Source organism: Mirounga leonina, unplaced genomic scaffold (genome assembly GCF_011800145.1).
Source record: "Mirounga leonina isolate KUSES-001 unplaced genomic scaffold, KU_Mleo_1.0 Mir_115, whole genome shotgun sequence".
Taxonomy (NCBI): domain Eukaryota; kingdom Metazoa; phylum Chordata; class Mammalia; order Carnivora; family Phocidae; genus Mirounga; species Mirounga leonina.
The window spans coordinates 63,894,808-63,920,483 of NW_023270268.1; the positions used below are offsets into that span (position 1 = coordinate 63,894,808).

The window sequence follows — 25,676 nt, forward strand, 5'->3', positions numbered from 1 at the left end:
TCCTTCACTTTTCAATAGATTAAGAATGTTTTATAATGTATATTTGTACAAATCAGGCAATTTCATGAAAATTTTCCCATTTCTAGATTCTCTGGAAAAATGGCAAAATCGGTCAACTTTAGACCAGTGATCCTGCCTGGCAATAACTGATTGCTGTAGCAGCTCCCCCTGTTAAATAGAGGGAGGGCTTTTTCAGTTTTCCACAGTCTTTACCCTTCACTTTTGCCTAATATGTCCACCTTCTTTTACTCATTGACATTACCTGCCTGGTGGCTAATAGGCATTTGAATATGTACCTACACATCTATCCTTTGCAGATTTCCTGGGTGAGGTCAGTTGTACCGCAGGTGGTAAGGACTTTTCCATATGCTAAAACTCTGGGGAATTATTTGGAGCCCTAGCACACGAAGTTAGCTCTGAATTTGATCCCCATTTCAGCTGATGAGCTTCACTGGGTTGACTGAATATCCGTCCTCATCCCCAAATGTATATGTTAGTCATGTGGGACATCAGTTAAGAAAATGTAGGTGTAAAAAGTGTTCAAAACTTGCTATATAGGTGGTATAAATACTAAAATTCTCTTTCAGATTTAATGTGTTAAAAAATTGTTCTCTCTGGATTCTGCCTGTCAGTTGACACAGTCTTGCAAAAGTTTTGAATAAAGCCACTTGAGAAGTTTTCAATCTGACATGCCAAGTCTTAATGAAAAAACATTTTGTGGAAACATTTACAGATGCCAATGCAGAAAGTAGTGTATAAACTTTAATTACCTTTGTAAGTCGTTCTATCCTGTGTTTAAGCGATTGCCTTCCTGTTACACACCCAGGGAGGGTACCAGCTCTAGTTGGATAATCATGGAGTTGAGCCTTCCCCCAAAATAAAAGAGCTATATCTGGCACAGGTTAGGACTCAGCTAGCCAGTGAAAGGTCTCAAACACACAGAGGGAGGGAAAGGACAGGACTGCTGTAGGTCAGGCTTGCCAGGCAAGCATATCTGTGTGATACTTCATCCATTTTTGAGGGGTTTTCATCCCTGTTTAATGTGATGTTCTTAAAAATACTAGCTGTGTTTGTCCAGTTCCATGTATAAATATGATTTTTGTGAAGTAAACAAGAATTTTCTTTGGGAATTTGACGGAAATGAACATAGAATCTCCTGGTATTTCAGTTAGAACCAACCCAGTTAAGTTGGCATTCCAAGAAAGTGGTTGAGAGATAAACTTTGAGTTGACCTGGGAGTCAACAAAGGGATTGTATCTGGTGCTTTCTCTTTTCATTCAAGTCCCAGACCTAGCACTTCTGGGTTGTCCCTCTTCCTACTCATAATGTTAGATAACTCTTGTCCAAAGTGGTCCATTTTTGCCTACGAGGGGATTAATGTGAATATTCCCAGTAGAATTTTGCTCAAATCTTGGGCCAGGAAAGAAAATCATTCTTTCTACTCAGTTCTGGAAATACCAGCAAAAGCTCAGAGGAAATCAGCCCCCCCGCCCCCTCCCCGCCATCCCATTTACATTCTCTGGCCATCCCTCCTGTCCAGCCGGGCACTCCACCTGCAAAAGGAATTCATCTCTCCTCTGCTCTTTCTCTTAAGGCTCCAGAATCTGTTGGGAGCCCAATTTCCCTTGAAAATATTTTCCTAGACTGGAAGGCAACTTCCCACAACATACGTTCCCCTGCCTGCTGCTTTCTCTTTAGTGCTAAGAGTCTGGTATTCCCTTGGCTATCTTTCAGAATTTCCAATAGAGTAACTAACCACTTAACCAGCTAAATGGCTAGAGAGATCTTTGCATTTTTAAGCATCAGGATGATTGATACCTGAAGGTATTTCTGGAATATTTGTCCTTGGGGATTAACTGCATTGTTCCTAGATTATGTAAATGTATTCCTTGTGATTTTGTACATTTTTAATATTTGATTTTAATGCCATTAACTCTAGATTATAATCACTAAATGGAGGTCCTTTAAGCATTTAATACTACTTTTGTATGCATTTATTGATCCTTTTTTCTCCGCATAGGTAATGAAGATAGCGGATTTTTTTTTTTTTTTATTAGAAAAGCAATTCAACAAGCATTCTTAAACCGTCTTACCTCATCCCCATTCATTATTGTTAGCATTGGTAGGCAGTGATTGCATATTTAATCTTCCTCACTATTGCGTCATATTTTTCTTTTTCATCCAGAAGTATTTATTTCCATTCATTTAGTTCTTTTATTGAGTATTTAGTGGTTTTAAGCCTCTTATCCCAAAAATGGGCATGACCAGAAGTTGCATATTTTCCACGCCCCTAGTTTATTATATATAATGTATTAAAGATAGTAGCTAAGTCAGCTCTTTGGCAGATCTGAGAAAGCATATTATGTTATGCCGGGCATATCTGTAAATGAGCCATGCGGATGAGAACTAGACAGAAGGTTTACTGAGAAGTAATGCTGATGTCATTCCATTGGAATGAAGGGGCTGTTACAACCATAAATACATTCTATAGCTAGCAGCTAAGTGTCTAGCTCTATTTCTTTTCTAAGATGGAAAAAATGTGAAGCAAACCAAAGAAGTAAATTGTGTTTATAAAGGGGGATATTTTAATTAGTTTAGGCCTTACAGTTATTCAAACAGTCTGAACCTACGGTTCTTTTTGGAGCAAACACGAAAACCATTATTTGTGGAAAGTTTAAATTTCACATGACACATACTCCCTCTATGTGTGTGGGTTGTTGTTGTTTGGTTTGGTTTGTTTTTTTCTTTTAAAAAAACGTATTTGCTTGCTTGTGTATTTTTGTTTTAACTCTCCCTTTGCTAAAAAATGCTTTATTTTCTTGGGAGAAGATTTGTTTTTGGGAGAAGAAACATGTAAGTTACTGAGCTGAAGCCCCCTTCCCCCTTTTTTGGCATTTGCAAATTGGGAGATTCTCAGCTCATTGGGATGTGTTTAAACCAGGGGCTTCCCTCTTCACTCCTTTTTAAGAAATTACCTGTCCCCAAAGGTGTCTGTCCCTGCGAAACAAAATGCCCGTTCTCTGGAGCACTGTCAGCGAGTACCCTGTGATCCTTCTCTACTGATCAGCAGTCTTCACTGCAAGGAAAAGGCTTTCAAATATTAAGAAGGTAGTGATGTGAAAGGTGGGTTGTCATGTCCATCCACATCAGCCATGGTGGCAACAAAAAGCAGGTGGAAAATGATTTTAATCTGTTGGCTTAGTTCAGGGCAGCTTCAGTTCGAGGAGAAAGAAATACAAAGTTGGCCTCTAAGATTTGCCTCTGGATTAGTTGACTTGCTGCAAACCAGAGGGAAGAAGGCAGGCCTGATAGTGAAAAGAACCTCGTCCTACAACCTTGTGCCAGAACCTGGCTTTTTTTTTTTTTTTTTTAATTCTAGGACAATCTGCTTGCTGTTCAGTTGTCACACACCAGATTCTTTAAGGAGGTAAAAACAGAAACAAACGAGACCTAGTTTTCTTTTTAACTTGATATAAAAGATACCCTGGGGGCGCCTGGGTGGCTCAGTCGTCGTTAAGCATCTGCCTTCAGCTCAGGTCATGATTCCAGGGTCCTGGGATCGAGCCCCACATCGGGCTCCCTGCTCAGCAGGAGGCCTGTTTCTCCCTCTCCCACTCCCCTCCTTGTGTTCCCTCTCTCTCGCTGTGTCTCTCTCTGTCAAATAAATAAAATCTTAAAAAAAAAAAAAAAAAGATTCCTGAAGGCAGGTCATCAGAACTGTTCTTTCTGGTTTTGTTTATAAATTTTTGTGAGAGCATTAGCAACTGTTTATTTGTCCTTATTCACGAGATGGCATGTGTGTGCATGAGCATAAGAAAGGGAGAGGCAGAGCCACAGAGGAAAAGAAAGGGCAAGCAAGCGAAAGCTTGATCCAAACTCCGGAATATCCTGGATAGCTGAGCTCTGAAGCTGTTTCGTGGAAAGGGAGGTAATTCGTAGACTTTTCTGAGGCAGAGTTAAATCTTGCTTCAGGAGAGGTAGGCCAGGGTCGGAGTGAACTCGGTTATTTAGGTGGTAGAGTTGTGAATTTTGGCATTTCATACCGGATTGCTAGCTTTTCATGCGAGAGTTTATTTTACATGCAGTAAGTAACTCGCTTTAGCTCAGTTCAACGGATTTTATTTTCACTCTTGTGTGTGCACATTTTATGCCTGGCATTTATTTACTCTCTCCTCTTAGTCTGGGGCAGCACAAATGGAAAAGCGTTCAGTAAATGTGGTGTGAATGCATTTTTCTCTTCTTTTTCCGTATTCACCATTTAGACCCTTGAAAGAAAGAAAGAATCCTGTCTGGCTTTGAAACTGCATTTCTCCTGATATAATAGGCCAGTGATTGTCCCGTCACTACCTTTCCTCCCCTTGCCCTGCCCTTTTTATTTTTGATCTTCTCAGAATCCTTTGTTTATTTGGCTCCATTCATGGCCTACTTTTTCTTCCTTTTCTCACATACCTTCCCCCAGATCCAAAGGCCTTTGCTCTATTTATTTGACAGCTTTCTTGGAGATGGGGGAAGAAAAAAAAGAAAGAAACAAGCCCAACAACCTAGGCCCTCTGGTAAGACCTGGGGGTGGTGGGGGGGGGCAGTTTCCTGCTGCCACCTTCTTGTTTCCATGCACCCCAGTGCAAACACCCACCACCCTCAGCTCTTCTCTCTCTACGTGCTCTCCCTCGTGACCCCCAGAGCCCTACTCATTTGTCGCCACACAGTCAAGGTTCTACTTGCTTTTGGGCCACACACTAGTCTGTGGCCCCGGGGAGATGGTGTCTGCTGGCTGGGCCTCTGTTCCCTCCTTCATTCCTCCTCTTCATTTCTCAGTCGACAAAGGCACCTGCGTGTGTGGAGCTCAGCCCCCAAGGTGAAAACCGTGACGCACAAAATAGACTTCGGTCCTGCCCACTGCTATGAGGTGGAGCGGAGACGGTCCATCTTGCACGGCATGTTGTAGAACTGAGCCAGGGGATGGTGCCTCGACAAGCACGTACCTGGGTGCTCAGGAAATGTCGGCTTCCCTCGCTATAATCGCAGACAGACTGGGACAGTCCAGACCTCCCTTTGGAAGTTGTTTTTATCCCAGTCAGGACCTTTCACTTGTATTTCTGGCTCTTACCTGAAACCCACTCTTTTCTGTTTTAAACAGATCTCCCCCCCACCCCCCCCCATCCAACCTCCTTTCCCATTTTTCCCTTTTCTGTCAAAAGCCTGACCATTTCTCCTGTCATCTGGGTTTGAAAGCTGGCGAGGGGGAGGGGCCTTCCATTTTTGTGGGACAAAGCGTGCCTTTTCACTCCTTTCTTTCATGCCCTATATCTGGTACGTCGTCCTGAGGATTCTTCTTTTGCTGAGCTCTTTAGTTCTTCCCCTCTTTTTTGTTGAATAGGTGATTATCTCCATTCTAGTCTAAACCTTCATTACCTCAAGGATAGTGTCTGGCTCCGGGCTTCTCGTCCTGTGTCAGTGCGGGCAGAAGGAAGCAGTGACCTCCTTCAGCTAGTTGTAGGAATGTAGCTATTTATGTGAGTGTTCGTAACCACAGGGTCCAGCAAACTCTGGAATAACCAGAGATTCAGAAAGTTTTGTCTTTAACGACTGAACCAGTTCATTTACTGCAACTGTGCTTATTTTATTTTAGTTTGTTTTTTTACTGACAGGTAGCTTCTCAGATACACATTATTTATAGTTTTCTTAGTAGGAGCTTCCAGAAAGTGTGAGGGTATGTACGTGTTTGACTTACGGGTATAAATTATTATCTGCATCTTATCATGAATACATGGTTATAAACGAGGTTGTCATTTGGTCTTTTGAATGTGAAGTTTCTTTCAGTTGTAATTTAAACACCTGTATTGCCACCAGCCCGTTTCTTTTTCTCACCAAAGCAGAGGTAAACACGTTCTACTAAATAGAATGCAATAGGAAAAAATGAACTGATCCTTTTAAAGTTTAGGGTGGTGCCAACTTGAAGTCTTATTATTCTTTACGTAGGCTTGGTTCACTTATTAAACAACAAAAATACTCACTATCTGATTCTTTACGGAAAAGAAATTATTTTGAGTCTGTAGCATCATTGCCTTCCTGAAGTGTATATTTTAGCAGGAAAGACAAGTAATAAACAAGGGAACACATAAACAAGAGGATTTTTAGATTGTGGTAATCAGTAGAAAGGAAATAAGTAGGATATGAGAATGACTGGAGGTTGGACAGGGGGTGGGGTTGAGGTGGGATTCTTTGAAAAGGTGACTTCGAGATTAGACCTGAGCGATGAGTATGAACAGCCTGGGGGGAAGAGCTGGGCCTCCTGACCTCTCACCCCCTAGCTCCACTTCCCTCTTCACCTCCAAATGCCTGCTTGTCTACAGGGTCAGCGAGATGTTGGTTCCCAGGTAGCCTTCTAGCATGTTCTCTCGGGTTACCTATACCAGAGCCTATCACATGGAATTGCCTGTTGCTTTCATTTTCCCCCATTAGACTTGAACTCTTTGAGGGTGAGGACATACGCTTGGCAATCATGTAACTCTAGCATTTACATCATAAACTAGGTTTAATAGTTAAATAAATCTGTAAGTTCAAAATTAGATTACATCAAGTAGGTTGTGAAAGTCATGGGGTTCCTCTACAAAACATAGTCTTATGTTTAAAGTCTCTTATTTATCTTTTTAAATACACATTCTTCCCTCCCCATCCTCTCTACTTCAAGCACTCTTCCCCTTTTATTTCTAAAACAGTTCTTGCCCCGCTGCAAAATCTCCCCACTTCCCCATCTTACTTAAAGATATCGTCATCCATCCAGTTGGTCAAGCCAAAACCTGGGAAGTATCATTGATTCTTTTCATTCCTTCACCCTTGCTTATCATACCCAATCCTTCAACACCTATGCCTTTAAAACCAGTTCTGTTCTCCCTGTCTTTGCTACCATCCCCAGCCCAGGCGAGCTCTGTCCTCCACCCAGACCAGCGCAGCAATGTACTGACTGATCTTTCTGCGTCCCCTCCCATCTTCTGTATGTCCATTATTCATGAAAAGCCAACCAGCTCTTTCCAGACTTCAAAAAAAAAAGACCATGTCAGTCCGTCCACATAAACACTTCAGTGGCTGCCCATTGAGCTTAGAATAAAAATTGAACTAAAAAATCTGAACTCACAGCCCCGGATGAATTGGCCACTGTCTCTTCAACCTCATCTCTTCGTTGCTCTCAGCTTCTAGCTGCTCCAGTCTCCCCCGCCTTCTTCGTAGGACCTTTTATTTTCTGTTGCCTGCTGCATTGTTAGATGGAACTCGGTGTTAATCTCATCAACTCTGTGAATATGTAGATCGGTATAGTGGCAAGTTAGCCCAGCCACAGTGAAATCCCCACCCCGGCATCATTCCCATTCCCGATTTTTCATTATCCTGTGCACGGTACCAAAAGTTTATGGTAACAGGCAACTGACTTCATGGTAGCTCTAGTTAAAGGCCTTGGAGAAGGAACTGGACAACCTCATTGCCTTCTACTGGTATTAACCGTTCTGTTTTTCTCTTTTTCCATGCAGAATATGAGTTGGAAGTAAAGAGGGTGCAAGACATTCTTTCAGGAATAGAGAAACCACAGGTATGTCTTCTGGATTTCTCAGCATAAATGACACATTCTTAAGCATTTCAAGTGTGCTTTTCTTTCACCACATAGTAGGTAAACAAAAGGGCCCCTTCCTATTGCTGGTTATTTATAAACTATGAAACAGTGTTGGTATTAATGGAGCATGAAAATATAGAACAGCAGTCTTTCTATTCAGTCATAATCCACCAAAATGTTTTTCTCTATTTAGATATTCTGAATGCAATTAGGTATTCTTCCCTACATCCAAGGATACATATCCTCCCCCTCACACCCTCCCCACCACAGGTCCACAGAAGAATTTTCTTTTGGTGACTTCCTTTAACCTGTGTAAATGCAGTAATAATAATTTTTGAAAACCTCGGTGATTCCGACTATTTTTCCAGGTAAATTTCAAAAAGGTATTCAAATATTAGCTGAGAAAAGTAAGTCCAAAATATTGAGTGTAATGGCAAAAAGAAAAATTGGTAGGAATGATGATATTGTGAGGTTTTAAGTTTGACTTTGCCAAATGCTTTGAAATTCAAGTGAAAAATTCAAAATGTTGACTCAGCTTTTCATCTGAGGTGAGAGAGCCAAAGTTCTTTGGCTGTTTGCTGGCCCAGTTGGGAAACCTTGATCCTTCATGTGTTTCAGATACTGAGGCTTTTTAACAGAAGAGTTCACACATGCATCAGGGTACACAGTTAAGTTTGACTAACCCTAAAAGCGTGAGGAATGTTGGAGGACGGGGCCAGCAGGGAACTTGCAGAGGAGTGGGGCATTGGTGTTGGGTGGTGGAGTCTGTCCTTACTCTGGTAAGGAGCAGGTAGCCATTGTGAGTTTTTGAGCAGAGAAGTTCCATAGTCAGGGCTATACTTTCAAGCTGATCAACCAGTTGACAGATGCACTGGTTTGAGAAGAGGATGAGCCCAGGAAGGCAGGCGTCAGGAATCTGTTACTGTAGTGTGGGTAGAGGCTGTAGGAGGCAGAATTCGGGTGGCGGCCCCAGGCATGGCAAGGAGAGGATGGATAGTAGAGCCGTGGAGAGATGTCAGTAAGGTGTTAGAACGTGTCAGATATCTGGTGTCACAGATAGCTGGGCTCTCAGGCTTAGATGCCTCCACTGAGGAGTTGCTTCCTCTGAGAGTCTCCCTGGATGGCTGTCCCTGCCCATTAAGTAGGATTCTCCACAGTACTTAGAACCATTGTTACTCCTCCAGCCTCACTGTGCTCTGTGTGTAGGTATGTCATACATTGTACGCCATTTACTTGTTGCTGGGTCTGTCCCGGTAATCTGTGAGCTCCTCTAGAATGGGCTCTGTGTCCTTTGTATATCTTCAGTGCAATTTTTAGACTTACTGAGTTTGTTTCACTAGCAGGGCACACAGAGAGGTAAACCCAGTGGGCAGTCGCGAGTGTCTGGTAGGTCAGTGCTGTGGAGAGAAGGGGGAACGAGACCTCGATCAGGAGATCACATTGCATGGAGTTACGGTTCAAGAGAGGAGTGGCTGATATCTTCGGGGCTGGCCGGGGGGCGGGGTCGGAGTGGGGGTGGAGCATGGAGAGAGGTTAGAAAAGCTTGGGGGACAAAATCATGGGAGAAGCTTACATTTGTGGTACAGCAGAATGAAGAAAACTCCATGAGGAAGACAGGAGTCAGGATCAGAGTGCAAAGGCAGAGCAACTGGTTAGTTGACAGTCTCAGATCCAGTCACAAAACTTCATAGTCCAGTCTTGCTCTTGTGAACACACACCATGTTTGTCTTGAGTTATTCCTAGTCGTTTCTTGACTGCAGAAGTGACGGAGTTTGTGTTTATTAGGATTATGTGGCTCTAGCAAGATAAGAGCACTATTTAAATGCATTAGTCCTTTCCTTGATTCAGCATTTATTAAGCACTTAACTCTGTGCTTCTTAGAGCAAGATCAATAGACCAGCTTATATGTAAACAGATATGGCATGAGCTGTAACATTGATAAGATTGTCATCTGAGTGGTCAGAAAGTCCAAAATGGTCTCACTAGGCTAAAGTCAAGGTATTGGCAGGGCTACGTTTTTTTCTGGAGGCTCTGGGGTGAATCTGTTTCCTTATCTTTTCCAGCTGCTTCTAGAGTTTGCCTGCATCCCTTGGCTTGTGGCCCCTTCCATCCTCCTGTCTCCCTCTCTGACTTTCCTGCCTCCTCCTTTCACTTAGAAGAACGCTTGCTATTACACTGAGCCCACCCGAATAACCCAGGATAGTCTCTGTCTCACAGGATCCTTAAGTTAATCACATCTGCAGAGTCCCTTTTACCTGGCAGGGCAAAATCTTCATAGGCTCCAGGGATTAGGATGTGGACCTATTTTGGGTGTCATTATTTCCCCTCTGGTCCCCACATAAATCTTGTCTGCCTGGTGACCGCCCCCTTGCCCTTCCCAGCCCAGTTAGTCGTCTTACACATTTTTTTTTCCTCCGTCCCCTCCTCTCCCTCCCTGCCTCTCCTCCCCTGTCTCTGTCTGAAGTTCTTATTCATGATCATGTCTTATTTATCTTTGTGCCTGATACCTAGCACTGTCCTTGGCACATCATGAACCCTTAACCTATATTTGCTGAATAAATGTGGGGCCGACTGCAGTGGCTGCAGCTAGGTTCTGGCAAGGGAGACAAATGCCTCAAGGCCTGCCGGCATCAGATGCGGCTCGGCCTACACAGTGGAGTGTGGGGACAGCCGGTGCCAGAGCGCGAGGTGACAGCATGGAAGGGAAGGACCCCTGCTGTGCAGTCTGGCCCTCTGGGCTGTTAACTGTCTCTGTGATCTTGGGTAAGTGACATAAGCTCCCTGAGCCTCGGTTTCCTCACCTTGGAAAGGTAGGAGAATAAATAGCGCACGGGACTCTCAGAAGTAAATCATCGTCAGTGTGTAGAGGACTTGGGATGGAGTGTGTCCCGGTGGCATAAAGCGCGTCATTATGCCGAAGTGAAACTCCCTGCCCCACTGTGCAATGGCAGGGGGTGGCCCGCTGCTTTCCAGGCAAGATGCGGTTGGCACTTGGTGAATTTGTTTTTTCCTTCCACCATGTCAGATAACCCCTCTCAGTAAGAGGCACATATTTTTCTTTGAGATTCTGTAGATGATTTGTTTTGGGTGTAGAAACAATATTTAGGATTTGTCGATTCAAGCCGTCTTTCTAGGACTTAGGACTCCCTGAATTAAGCAAGTCATTGGCTCTTCAGAAACTCAGATACTATAGAGACCCACATAACTTAGCCATTGAGTAAAAACAGGGTACGCATTGACGAGGTAATTTGTCCTGAGACTAAGAATTAGGTGCCTTGGGATGCGCAGTCCTAGCCACTGCTGTCACAGAAACAAGGTTGCTGTTATTCTACGTTTAGGAAGAAACCTCTATCAGTACCACCTCCAACCCAGCAAGGTTTAATCAGCTCTGATGGTGGTGCTAGATGTTGTCCCCCACATCCTGCTGGGCTGTTTATTTTCAGGGTGCAAATAAATGTAAGCTGCATTGTTTCCATCCAGTAATGTTTAGCTTGTGGAAACAATTGATTTGTCAGTTCCAGAAGTGAGTAAACTGACCTAAGAGAAATAACTGTCCCTCCAAGAAGCCATTCCTTGAAAAAATAAACAACACTATATCTGAAAAGATTTGAGGTTCTTAGCACTTACGGAATGATAGAAACAGATGATTGTGAAATATAGATTTGAGTGTCTTTTTTTTTTTGAATAATGATCTCTGACCTCTTCCTTTTAAATTTTCCATTGTGTTGTTATTTTTCATGATGGTACTTTTGAAGTGAAGCCAATATTTCCATGGGGATATTTCCTTAACGTACTCCCTAATTGGATCTGCAGGCCTCCCACATAGTTAATTCCAAAGTCCTGACCAAATTTAGAAGCTACTAACTTAACATAGAAATATTTTACATGGGAGGAATAATTGAGTAACTTTATGAGAATAAATGGTATTTTTGATTCAGATAATATCATTTGCATATGATATAATCTAAGAATTAAGATAGTAAAATTTTACAGAAAAATATTAAAATAACTGAATGAACAGGAGAGAAAGCGGGGGGGACAAAGAGAAAGAGAGCTAAAGACTATTTATCAAATAGCTACCAGATCATGCAGTCTTACTTCCTAATGTGTATGCACATATATATATGCTTTTACCTAGCCGTTGCCCTCGAGTTGGAGTCTGCATTTAATAAACATGTAGACAACAACAATTTCTAATCAGTATGTGATTATTTAGAAATAAATGGTGGTTTTGTGAATCCTTCTAGATCCTTCAAAGCAGTTTAATTTCTATGCAGGCTTGCACTGGTAACCTCCACAACAGACCCTTTTACATCTCTGGTGCCAAAGCAAGTGTCAACTTGGGTCTTGTCCAATAATTTTGTAGCTAGAAATCACCACTTTTATCATCATCATGAAGGAGATTGACTTCAGTTTGCGGTAGAATAATTAAACATCAGGAAGTCAGTTTTATGGCTTCTACACTTCTTTTTTTGGATGTCAGCCATGACGACCCTTGTGATAGATTAGCTGCCCCAGTTTAGTTTGGTGGTCCCCGCAGGTGAGAAATCTTCCCCCCAGAAAGGTGAAATGTGTGAGAAGGCTTTTGCCTTGAAGGAGACCTGAACCAGCCAGAGTTCTAGAGCTCGGATCTCTCGTTAGGGTTATCACCTCCCTGGACACTTGGAGGATGCATCTGGTGCTGAGGATTCCCCTTTATGTGAGGTTCTCTTGAAAGGCACCAGAGAATCGCCCGGCATTATCCTTGAAATGGAAGTGAGTTCCAAGTTTTGCCAGAGACAGAGCACTCTTTCTCTCAGGATTCCAGTGCTTAAAGAAAGGAGACCAGAGGCCCTGGAGTCTGTGAAAAGGAGGGAGCAGGAGCATAGCAAGGAGTGTTCCATTGGTTCCAGCGTAGTGCTAGTCATCTAGGTGGCATGTCTCTTAGCTCTAGGAAAGAATTCCCAGAAGCCACGGTTGCTGTTCTCTGAAAATGATGGGGCGTTCTCAGAGCGCGCTTCCGAAAGCCTGGCCCATCGGAAGAGCACCTATCACAGAGCTCTGCGTTCAGTGGACCCTTTGCCGCCTTCAGGCTTGCTCAGGGAATCTGGAGAAGGGGGAGCATTGTGTTAGTCAATGCTTCAAGTGCTGTACATCACTATTCCGTTAATAATTCAACCAAGTGTACATTCTTAATAGCTGATGAAAAAGATTTTAAAGGGATGTGAGTTTATGGATCCTTGTTCAGTATCTAAAGTGCTAGCGTTTGCCAAGCTGTTTTGAAACGTGATGTTATTTCACACCACCATTCATCAAATCGGTGTTACTCCACACTGTGTTCTTGGAACTGTGCCCAGTAGCCATTTGTCACCTCGGCTGCATGATTTTCTACCTAATCAGCCTTCTTTTTAATGTAAACGAAACTCTTCGTAGCAAAATATCTGCTAGGAGATAGTCTCTCACGCATCCTTCTCTTTCCACTGGGTTGGTGCTCTTTGAGGCAGAGGTCCTAGGTTAGAAAGTAGCAAAGTCAAAAGCTAAGTTATAGGGGTGTGAGAGGGAATGGTATCCTGAAGGTGTGTTACAGGGCAGGAGGGCATAGGGCAAGAGGAGATGCTAGTCTGGAGCCATAGCAACAAGAGTGGAGTTTGATTCTGTAACAATATCTCAGATTTTTTAAAGAGGTGTGTAATGCTGGTCTACCATCCACTGTGGCACCTATATCAGAAACTCAGACTATCTTACTCCCTTTGGTTTTTGTTTTTCATTCAACAAACATTTACTAAGCCACCACTACTCACAGTTGACTAGGACTTGGGTCCTGTCCTTAGGGAGTCCCACAGTCCGGTGGGAAAGGGAGACAAATGCCATAAACATGATTTGCGATAGTAAAGATAATAGCAAGTTGCTGTAGAACAGAGGGATGATGATAGGTAACACACTTATTTTTCAGGGAAGGTTACTTGGGGATAGTGAGGCCCGGCTGGGGTCGTGAATGATGAGTAGGAGTTTGACTAAAGAATTGGTTAAATATATCATGAGGCTATGTCTATATGGAGCAGAAATGATATGGAGGGATCTCTGCGAAAAATGGAATGAATGACAGACTGGAAAGGGAGATTCGGTACTCATATTCCATGTTACTCATGTTTTTAAATTATTTTGTGTTAAATTTTAATGCTCTGTATAGATCAGATAGTGACAAAAATGGAAGGAAAAAGGAAACTGAATAATTTACATATCTCTATCCGCAAACTAATAATAATCTACCACCAAACAGTCTTTATGAACATGAAGCTTTAGCATCTACACTAACTCTTGATTTTAATATTTTATTCAAACCGGTATCCAGAGAGCGGCAAAATAACCTTTAGAAACTTAGAACATCAAGTTCTTTTGACTTATTTTAAAGAATTAGACTATGCGTGAGGTTGGGTTTCTCTGGAAACAAGACTCTAAAACAAAGATGGGAGTGCAAATAGTGTATTTGGGAAGGCGGGGGTGCCCCAGGAAGCACCAGTTAGAGCAAGCACCTGGGATGGAAGGGCGGAAAGCCCACGGCAGGGTCTCTTACTGAATAGCTTACAGCTGGAGGTGGCTGGAGCCCCATCCTGCTGAGAACGGCATGTGGGTGGAGTGCAACATGCCTCAGTGTGGTCCTAAGTAAGGGAAGAAAGTTGGGGTGTTCAAAGGTGCCAGAGTCCTCTGTTCAAATGAAGTCTTACACAGAGGCTACACCAAAAAGAAAAAAGAAAAACAGAGCTGAGAAGAGGTAAAACATCATCTCAGCACCCATTTCAGCTTGGGCCTGGGTCCTCCTCCCCCATCGCTGGGTTCTCCTGGGAACTGAGGTCTTCAAGGAGCCTGGTTTGAGAGGTACTGGCTTTGAAGGCTGGAGGCCACCAGAAAGTACCTGCAGATGTGGCTCCTTCCACGTAATGTGATGGCCATCACTGAGATCATGAGAGTCTCACATTCAACTTTTTACCTGTAAAAAAAAATTCCCACACAAGACTGACGATTTTACTTTCTGGAGGATCGAATGTGAATTATGTTATAAGGACAGGTGTTTTGGGAGCTATTGTGGACGTCGGGGCCTGGACAAGAGAGTACAAGAGATGGTTTTTGCGTCGTAATTAAAACTGTGTACCTTACATTAACTCCCGAGCCCGTCTTGGGCCACTACTCATCATCACAAAAATGTTACTGCAAGATGTAGTATCTGATGTATATAAAAATGGATTTGGATAATTTTGTCTGTGTTTGTTTTTCTTCAGGTTTCTAATATTCAGGCAAGAGCGGTTGTGCTGTCCTGGGCTCCCCCTGTTGGACTTTCATGTGGACCCCACAGCGGTCTTTCTTTCCCCTACAGCTATGAGGTCGCCTTATCCGACAAAGGACGGGATGGAAAGTACAAGATAATTTACAGGTAGCCTGTATCTCCATGTGTTTTCTCCGCTGCCGCACAGTGAAATTGGAGTCATTAAGGAAAATCAGAAACAGGAAAAATTTAGAGGCCTTGCAAACTTTCCTTTAAATAGTTCATTTTAAGAATTAGTGATAATTGCAAGAGTTATTTTTGTCCAGAGTAATTACTAATCAGAAATGACTTTTGTAGAGCTATTTGGTGTTGATGAGCTATCACTTGGTTATGTCAGCTTGTCAGTATAGTACTAAAGAAAAATTTCCATTAACACCTATCGGGTAAAAAGTGAGCGTGACTTTGAGATTTTCTATATGTCAGTCATGCACTTACATGATTGATTACCTCTTTTTAGACCCAGACCATTTTCTAGTCTGGTTTTTTGAAATTCTACATTATGGTTTCCTTCCATTTCATTCTAATTCTTACCGTCCACCAGAGTTTTCTAGCCTGTAGTAAAGATTCCTTGAAAGCATTTCAGCCCAAGGCTTTCTTTTTTTTTTTTTTTTTTAAGATTTTATTTATTTATTTGAGAGAGAGAGAATGAGAGACAGAGAGCACGAGAGGGAGGAGGGTCAGAGGGAGAAGCAGACTCCCCGCTGAGCTGGGAGCCCGATGCGGGACTCGATCCCGGGACTCCAGGATCATGACCCAAGCCGAAGGCAGTCGCTTAACCGACTGAGCCACCCAGGCGCCCCAGCCCAAGGTTTTCTTAAATAAGTTTAGCCCACAAGGTAAGGGATTGTCCCACACCACAGAAACCAGGTCACACTGGCACACTCCCGGGTGAGGACACTGACAGACTGGAAAGGGAGATTCGATACTCATATTCCATGTTACTCATGTTTTTAAATTATTTTGTGTTAAATTTTAATGCTCTGTATAGATCAGATAGTGACAAAAATGGAAGGAAAAAGGAAACTGAATAATTTACATATCTCTATCCGCAAACTAATAATAATCTACCACCAAACCAAATCACCCCATTTTACTTAGAATAAAATCCTAACTCCTTACTCCAGCTCCCAACCATTTGGTTCTATTCGAGAAGTCCAAATTGGCAAAGAAACACAGGGCACCATTTGCCCCAGCCGCTCCAAGAAATAGTGTCTGTCGGGGCAGGATGACTGCTGGTGGTAGAAGCTAACCTCGTGCGCCCAGAGGGGCTAGGCCGATGACAGAAGTGAGGAAAGGAGGAAGGTTGGGGGTGAGGTGTACAGGAGCACTCCTGTCTTCCTCTGAAAGCGGCAACCGCCACTCACCTAAAATAGGTTGTTGCCATCGGGGAATGCAGGCATAGAGGTGCCGATGTCTTTGGATTTTGTTTTGTTGTGTTTTTTTCCAAGAAATACTGGAAATCTGAATTGTTATGTAAGCCTTCCTAACGTCAAACTCATTCAGCAAATTCAAAGACACGTTAAGGGTACAGTGCAGGTCAAACAAGAACTGTAGGCACCGTGTGGACGCTGGCTTACAGTTTGCAACTTTAAAAAAGTATTTTGTTTGAAATAATTTCCAACTTATAAAATGTTGCAGAAATAAAGAGATCAAGGAAGTGACCCAGATTTCACCTATTAGTTACCTTTTTCTCCTCTTTGGTTTACTATTGGAGTTATTCTGTCTCTCTTATTTTTATCTCCTCCCAACCTGTGTTTTTTCCCATTAGTTGTCTATGGCATGGCCTTTTACTGCTAAATACTTCAGTATACTTCCCAGGAATAAGGATATTTTCTTACATAGCCGCAGTGCAGTTACCAACTTCATGAATGTACATTGATAAAATACTTTGATGTAGTCACCGTCCACATTCCAGGTTTATCAGTTCATTAAATACTATCTTAGAGCATTTTTCTCCCCCTCTAGGACAGAATCCTGTCCAGGGTCAGATATTACAGTTCGTGGACATATGTCTTTCACCTGTAATTTGGAACACTAACACAGTATTTGTCTTTTGTGGCCCTGACGTTTTTTGGGGAATACAGTCAGATCCCCACCCCTCACCTTTTAAAAACTTTAATGGAACATTCCTTATTTTATGTTGGCCATTGCCTCATGATTAAGCTGAGTTGCATTTGCAACTTCTGATCACATAAGTGGTTTTGTTTTATGTAAGAGAGAATTGATTTGTATCTGTATATATCGGAGAGCTATTAGTATGGATATGTGAGGGAAGCACACTGAGATTTCTTCAAGAGAGTTGAGAAGTTGAAGCATTTGGGGTTCCTGCCAAGGTGAATCTGAGAGCTACCTTCAGTTGACAGCTGGTATAGTTATTTTACACTTATATTTATCTCTCTATTTAATTTCCTTGCTTACTTGTTTTTATGCATTTACTTTGAAGAACTGATAAGACCTTTTGAAACTTCATTAGTAAGTTAATCTTGCCATTTTTCCGATCTAGGATGACATCATTCAAAAGAATCTAATTTTCTAGTCCAGAAGGGTAATAATACCAGATAGGCAAGTTTATTTCTGGTTTATGGTGGAATCACACACAGGAGTTCTGGAATCATTGCCCTACATGACTATGAGACCCAAATCCCAAACCTGTCTTTACTGTTGAAACTGGTATCATTGACTAATAGATGATTTTTCTTTGCAGTGGAGAAGAATTAGAATGTAACCTGAAAGATCTCAGACCAGCGACTGATTATCATGTGAGGTGAGTTAGGATCTGAGACCTGACCTATGTTGGATAATTCAGATTGCTGAAAGAAATCATGTGCCCCTTTTCAAAAGTTTTTGGGTAAGGGCACTTGCCTAGCCAAAAGTTGTAATAGCTCATTGGCCACACATTAGTGCTGTGCACTTGAGAGCATAGTGATTGGGGAGTACACAGTAAGGCTTCTGGTCATAGAAAAACAGATGGTACACTGAACTGAATTTTTAAAATGATTTTTAAAATAACTTTCATAGGGATTCCTGGGTGGCTCAATCGGTTAAGTGTCTGCCTTCAGCTCAGGTCATGATCCTGGGGCTCTGGGATCGAGTTCTGCATCAGGCGCCCTGCTCAGTGGGGAGCCTGCTTCTCCCTCTGCTTGTTGCTCTCTCTCTCTTGCTCTCTGACAAATAAATAAATAAAATATTAAAAAAAAATAAGATAACTTTTATAAAGATCTATTGACTATATGGTTTCACATATAATATTTCCTTTCTGTAAAAGAAATGAATATTTTGCCATTGGTGTATCAGTTGTTTGTTAAAGCCCTTTACATATAAACTGTATATTCAGCACAAATGAATAAGTCTTGCCATGTTGCAAGAACACCTTTGGGCCTTAAAAGACAGTAGGTTTTGAAATGAAACAAGTAATGCGAATATCAAATTATCTCTGATAAGAATTAACCCAACTCGGCAAACCAGTGGATCCATATAATCCGATACATAGTCTGATATCGCTATTGTGATTTTTTTCTGGGATCTCTGCTGTGACTACTATAAAAGCAGAGCTAGCTAATTTTAGGAAGAAACCCAGCCAACCATAGACTTGTGAAGAGGAGAGTATTACAGGAACTTCTACAGAGCTCATCTAATCATTTTAAGATAAAGTCACATATCCATTTGCAAATAGACAGGTCTCTGAATGTGATCCGTAACATTTTTTAAATTTAAATTTTAACCTAAAATTTTATTTAATTTATAAGCTGACCAGAAATTGTAATTTTATCTAAAAGAATACACAACAGTGGATTCTGTCTTCGTTCTTCATTTATGCATGTGTGCATCCAAGTGTGTAGTACAGTTGCAACATCAAGCACACATTCTTTATTATACTTTCCAAAGATTCTTTCATGATGGAGTGGAGGGAACATAACCGAACAGGAGGAACATATATTAATTATGAGGCAGCTTGAGTTCTAGTCTGGTTCTGCTGTGAACTGACTATTTTAACCATGCTTAATCACATAGAATCAAGGCCACAATTTTCTCTATAACAAAGGTAGGGAAGTAAGGATGTGTTCAGATTATAATACCTTATTAGCCACATAAGTGTTTAAAACTAAGTTTAAAGCCATATGTAAAAGAGCAGGGTGTTTTATATTCAGTCTCAGCATGCTTATCTGCTTGGTTGTTGTATTGCATAGAACTCTGTTGCAACTCTCTCTTCCTGTTTAAATCAAAACATTTGGATTTTGAATCCGTTAGCTTCAGCCCAAGCATATTGAACTTTTCACAGTCTGTACAAACAAAAAAATGGGTGTAATTTGTGAAACTGAGATGATAATAGAAATACTTTATTCTTTCGAACGGTTGATTTAACAACGAACCAGAAAATGTACCACCATATAGGGAGCCATGTAAATGTTCCGCGTTAGTCATTGTTAACATATATTTCCTTTTCTCTCCATCTTTTAACAGTTGATTGTTACCGCTTTATAAAGGTTTACTTTATTAATTTCCTGCTCATTCATGAGCTAACAATGTCTTTTTAAAGAACATAAATGTCTTCGGGAGTCTGCCCTTGATTTGCCATTCAAATCTGTTGTTTCCCTTCATTTCTTTTTAACTTGTCTCACAAAGGGCAAATTCTGATAACATTGGCTCATTGGTTCTTTTTACTGCCACGTCTTGTAAGCATCTTGAACTCCCAGGCAGATAAAAGGAATAATCAATGGATGCTCCAAGAGGAATAGGAACATGAGGTAGTTACTCTCTAGAGGCTTTGGATCCAGACTTTCCCCTGACACATCAGGGATGACCCCACCGACACCACACACCAACCTAGGTCACTACCGTTATGTGGTCTCTTTCTCTGCTTGCCAGAGAGTTAGAAAATTCTCCTCTTTTGGTCATAATCTCTCTTAGTATTTAAAAAAAATTCTCTCCTAATAAAATTGTCTACAGTCCAGATTTTCCTTTTTCCCTGCCTGGTCCCCAGTTCTTGTAGATCATTCACTCTCTCACCTTATACAGTCTTTCCTTTTTCAAGCTAGAGAAGAATCGAAATGCTTGCAACTCCTGCTTAGATTTAGCTTCCACTGCCTTGAATTGCTTTGGTGAGGCAGTGTGACAGTAGGGGACAGAGCTTGGACTTGGGGGTTAATGGCCCAGTCACTTAGTAAGGGTGTGTGCTTAGGCAAGCCACTTAAACTTAAATAACCTTGTTTTCTCATTTATAAAATGAGAATAAGGACACCAGCCTCAGGAAGATGGTGTGAGAACAAATGAAGCATATGTGCAAACCTATTCTAAATCTGTAAAGTGTATAAATGTTGTTTCTGTTTGTTCTGTTTTGTTTTTCCAAGATGTTGCAGTGTTTCCACGCTCTGATGATAAAAAAGACTTCATGACATAGGTTCAAAGCCTGTGTATGGTTCGACCATATCACTTACTATTTTATTGGATAAAGATATGTCATACTTGGCCCTGGGGAAAAAAAAAGCAAAATCTCTTTTTATGATGTAGCTGAGTTAACATTCACAACGTCTTAGTTCCAGGAAGTAAGCTCATATCAAACACAGTAGACTCAAATATAATTTTAAATTTAACAGTCACCTCTAATGCCTCAAAAGGCTGGATGGAAATAATTTTCTCACTAAGTTTCCGTAATAGAAGCTGCAGAAGAATTCCATTACTGGATGGCTGCAAAATAAGCAATTACATTCACTGCCATTTTTATTTATTTGTGTGTTACGAGTTAGAAAGTGTCACCCTGGTGCAAGTCTGTAGAGCCAATGATGGAAACGAGAGAGTTCTTTCAGCAGTTCCAAGCAGGCTACCTTCTCCTTCCAGTTCCTAACACTGCACGTTTCGATGAAGGCCTGCAGAAGCCTCCCTGCACCACCTTCAGTAGAATGAAGGGTTTCTTTTTCATGTCATATACTAAAGTCCTGTCTCGGGCTTCTTTTCTTACATTTCTTGTTGCCTTCAATTTTGCCACTCTGATTCCATCCCCTTCATTCAGATCGTTCCATATCTTCATTCAGTGCTTTTTCCTATTTTCAACTCTTTTTTTCTCCCTCCTGTTAGTGAGTATTGCCTGAGTTCACCAATCAGATGTACAAACCTTTTTGGGGGGGGGGGGCGGTGCGCCTGGGTGGCTCAGTCGTTAAGCGTCTGCCTTCAGCTCAGGTCATGATCCCAGGGTCCTGTGATCGAGCCCCACATTGGGCTCCCTGTTCTGCGGGGAGGCCTGCTCCTCCCTCTCCTACTCCCCCTGCTTGTGTTTCCTCTCTCGCTATGTCTCTCTCTGTCAAATAAATAAATAAAATCTTAAAAAAAAACCCTTTTTTAAAGTAGCAGTCTCTTGATCATGGATGCTGTCATTGACTGGGGCTTAGCTAGCCTCACTTCCTGGGCAGGATAGCTCGTGACCTCTGCCTATCAGCCCACTGGGATCGGGAATCCTCCAGACAGTGCTACCGGTCGTGCCTCTGTGGCTGTTTAGATTGGCACTTGCCACACCATGGAGGCCAAATTCCACATGGAAAATTGTATATGGAGACATGTTAGGTTTTAAAGATTTGTTTTCTTACTCACTTTTTGCTATGAGTTTTTGTGTTTAATTTCTGCACATCTAACTATTCAGCCTTTTTTTTTCCCCCCTCCTGGTGATTGAGGAAAATAATACTCCTATTATGTTAATTTGAAAAATTTAGGTGTTGGGTCTTGGGTTAGATTTTTACTAAAGTCATCACTTTTATATTTGTTACCAAGTTCTAACACAAATTGCTTTTTGCGTTTTAATGTTGGTTGAATGTTGAAAAGAAATCAATTTGTAATTACCAAAGTGTATTTAATATTCAGTGCTTCTATATAGGGCATTGTATTATTTATTGTATAAAGCCACCAATACAGAATCTTGTTTGTATGTGTGTGTGAGAGAGAGAGAAAGACAGAGACAGAAAGATTGTGTGTGGTGTGTGTGTGATTATATGTTGAAGAGGGAGAAATGAGAAAAATCCAGTACATACATCATACATGAATAACTATTTTATAATACTTGTAAGTATATAAGTTTATATACATAAACATTTATATTCATTGATTTATACGAGATACACGAAAATACCATATTCCTAATTGGTAGTTTTAGAATTAATACTGACATTGAACTAACCGTTTTATTGTGGAAGTCAAGAACAATGATGGGATAATCAGGAATTTGAGTGATGGAATGGGTAGCAATTTCATGACAAACTTTGAAGCAGTTTTCCAGTCATTGGCATTAACAGTTTGGCAAAGAAATTGTCCAGAAATGATATCACGTAATAACATTTCTCAGAAAAATTACATGATGAAATATTTCCAAAAATACGGTTGACCATCTCAGTACAGAATTATGAAATAGGTGTTATTGACTAGAAACCGTGGCTCCTACCACGTCACAGATGTGCTGGAGGAAGTTGGAGGCGAATTTCTGAAATTTTAGGAGCACCTGTTTCATAAGCATTTAGTCAGTATTTAAACTGAAACAAATGTGAAAACCCAACACAAGATTAATCGTATCATTAGAAAAACGTATTCTTCTTGGCTGGGATAAATGCAAAAGGAACTGAACTGTTTGCTGATTTGTTTAACCCAAGAAACTGATCCTCCTTTCACATGATGATACTTAGAGAAACACATCACCATCCTATGAAAAACATTATTACAATGTTCTTAAAAATAAAGCGTCATTTCCAGAGACTTTTCTGTAAAAGTTCCTGCTAAAAACGGAACAGTTAGTTGCTATCTATTTACTGAACAACTTTAATTGACGGATATAATCGTGGTATACTTAGATATTATGTCGGTTTTTAGATACAATATGCAGCACGTTTACATTGCCATATAAAATGGATCTCATTTCCTTTGTGGACAGACTTTTACAAGTGCAAAGCACTGAGTCCTGATTTAAACTATTACATTCTTTGAGTTGAAAGACAAGAAAAGTAACTCCTTGTGGCTTGTACAACTGTCCATCTTCAACGACCTCAAATTTTTATTCTGTCACCAGGATCTTCTGTTCCTCCCATCAGCAGTCATCCTGCCAACCTGGCTATCAGGAGCTTCAGTCACTCCTGTCTCTCTAGCTTAATAAGTGTGGATTTTATGACTCCCAGAATCTCATTAAAGAGCAAGAGTGCACTTGACTGAGTCCAGATCTCCGCAGATAACTCACCACACTCAGCCAGCCCTTTGTAGGCCCTTGTCCTGCTTCCTTTCCTCTGCTCTATTTGCCGTGTAGATTTGGGGGCTGACTGTGTGTGAACATTCAGGACCCAGTCAACCTGAATAGTCTGAATTTGTAAACACATGCCCAGTGACTGTGAAGTGAAATTCCTCCTAGGAACCTAAGTGGGTCAAGAGCTGGGTCCAAGGCAGCTGAGAAGCCATCTCTGTGCTGAGGAAACAGCAGGAAGTGGTGAGGACTTGAGCTGGACAGCACCCGCCCCACCTCTCTATCTGGTTACTACTATGCAAGTATGGAGTTTTGTTGGTAGAACTTCTAAGAACTTCTAAGTTTTTCTCTAACTTCTAAGAGAAACCAGAGGTTCATTTTTCTAAATGAGAGATCTCCAGAACTTTAAGTGTTGGCTTGATGTTTAACTTTTTATTTCAGAAAATTTCAGATACAGTCAGAAGTAGACAGTAATGGATTCTCATAGACCCATTGCCCAACTTCTCATTTCCTTGCTGCCCCCACCTACTCCTCCTGCCCACACAGCTGTGAAGTCCAGACATCATAATATTTCATCTCTGCACCACATTACCATCATCACATGCCCATCCAAAATAAGCAAAAAGGATAATTCTTTCATGTCTTTAAAATTCAGGGACTGTTTCCATTTCCTCAACTGTCCTAAAAATGAAGGCTTTGTTTCTTCAGTTTGTTGTAATTGAAATTCAGACATGGTCTGAATATTCCGTTCAGCTGGTATCTCATAAATTTCTTTTCATCTGTAGGTTTCCCTCCCTTTCTTTTTTGTCCCTTTGCAATTTATTTGTTGGAATAATTTTTTTTTTTTTATCCCGTAGAATTTTCAGCAGTATGAATTAGGCTGATTGCATCCCTGTAGTTTTGCTTAATATATTCTCTTTGTGTTTCGTGGCAAAGAGGCTTAATCCAATACAGGTTTAGTTTTTCTGGCAAAGGTTTTATAGATAGTGGCATTATCTTTCATTAGAAGTGCGTGATGTCTGCTTATCTCTTTCTGTACTGATCATTGCCTGTGTCCTTCCATTCATGCATAGGTGGCTGTGATTTTTTTTTTTCCCTCCTTGGGCCAGATGTAACCCATGAGCCACCAGCTGTAGAATCCAACCAATCTATTAAAATTTAGGCAGGAACCCTGCCCATGTCTGGAATGTTCTGTGATTCATTTTAAGTAACTTAACTCCTAGTGAGCCTGTCCTGATACATGGAAATGATCTTGCCAAATCTACCATTCACTTTTATAATATCATGTGCCTACTTACAGTGAATGCAAAAAGGGACATTTCTTTTCATTAGGTTGGGTGAAGAGATCCTAATAAGTATCCTTTGTTTGGATCAGATGTCGTGGTGGACATAAGGCAAACAGGTCAAATATCCAGTAAATATGCTTCTTACCTTTTAAGATGGAACTAGGCATTAGTACTTTTAACATGCGTGACCTCCATAAATTCTTTGTGATAGACCTTGAGGAGAAAGGACCTTGCAAATCACATACCTAATTAGGTCCTGTTTTCCATAATGTTGTTATCTCTAGCCATTGTTTATGTTCATTGGGTGGAGTGAGGGGAGATGGATTGTGGGTGTTCAGAGAAGTGTTAATTTGGGGATGAGTAAGGACAGTAGGCAGTAGAGTATAGCGGTTAGATTTCCACGACTGTGTTCAGTTGAGGCAACTTTCTAGCTGTGTAGCTTTGGGAAGCTTACTTCCCCTTTTGATTCTGAGTTTTCTTCTATCTTTAGTGGGACCTCAAGAATTAAGGATTTGATTTATTTACCAACTCTGATTAGCTTAATCCTTGCATCTCTTAGGCAGCAAAAGTTTCTTTGTTGTCTTTTTAAAAGAGTAGATTTTCAAGTTGGATTTTTTTTTAAAAGCTCAATATTAAGGAAAAAATGGAAAAATAGGAAAGAAGATGGTAAAAAATCAACATAACCCTATTTTATGCTATTTGAAAGAAGTATAATTTTATAGTAGTATGTTATATGCTTTTTCTTCATAGCTTCTCTGGAGAAATTGTGCCCATATGTTCAGCATTGAGCCAGGCATTTTAATGCGTAGAGTACACAGCTTTAATCTCGGCGCCAGGTGCAAAAGTAAAATGTTCACATGGATAAACTGTACCTGAACGTTATGTTTGTTGAGTCAGAGATGCACTTGGCAGTAGCAAGCATGTTTCTGTGTGTGAAACATCCATATTTCTACCTAAATATCTGCAGTGTTCGAAACAGTTTAAAGATCCCATTGTTTGTACTTCTCTTTCCAGTTTGTAGACTCTTAGTACTACTTCTTGTCTCTTTTCAGCCAACCCTTAACTCTTCTTTCACAAAGTCAGCTGGAGAGTGGCTTGATGGTTTTACAATGTATATTTAAAGACCAATTTGGGGATAAGGATATCTTTTTTCTTTCTTCCTTTCTTCTTTCTTTCTTTCTTCCTTTCTTCCTTTCTTCCTTTCTTCCTTTCTTCCTTCCTTCCTTTCTTTCTTTCTTTCTTTCTTTCTTTCTTTCTTTCTTTCTTTCTTTCTTTCTTTCT

At 41.1% G+C, this 25,676-nt stretch overlaps 1 protein-coding gene across 5 annotated transcripts in view; it reads left to right on the plus strand.

Annotated features, from left to right (window-relative positions):
* The window catches only part of FNDC3B (fibronectin type III domain containing 3B), a 341,048-nt gene that overhangs the window by 236,777 nt on the left and 78,595 nt on the right, over positions 1 to 25,676 (plus strand). For all 5 annotated transcript variants that reach the window (XM_034999034.1, XM_034999006.1, XM_034999012.1 and 2 more), the window contains 3 exons: positions 7,524 to 7,582; positions 14,860 to 15,011; positions 17,608 to 17,667. In XM_034999034.1, the coding sequence (XP_034854925.1) occupies positions 7,524 to 7,582; positions 14,860 to 15,011; positions 17,608 to 17,667 (271 nt within the window). The remainder of the gene's footprint in view (positions 1 to 7,523; positions 7,583 to 14,859; positions 15,012 to 17,607; positions 17,668 to 25,676) is intronic.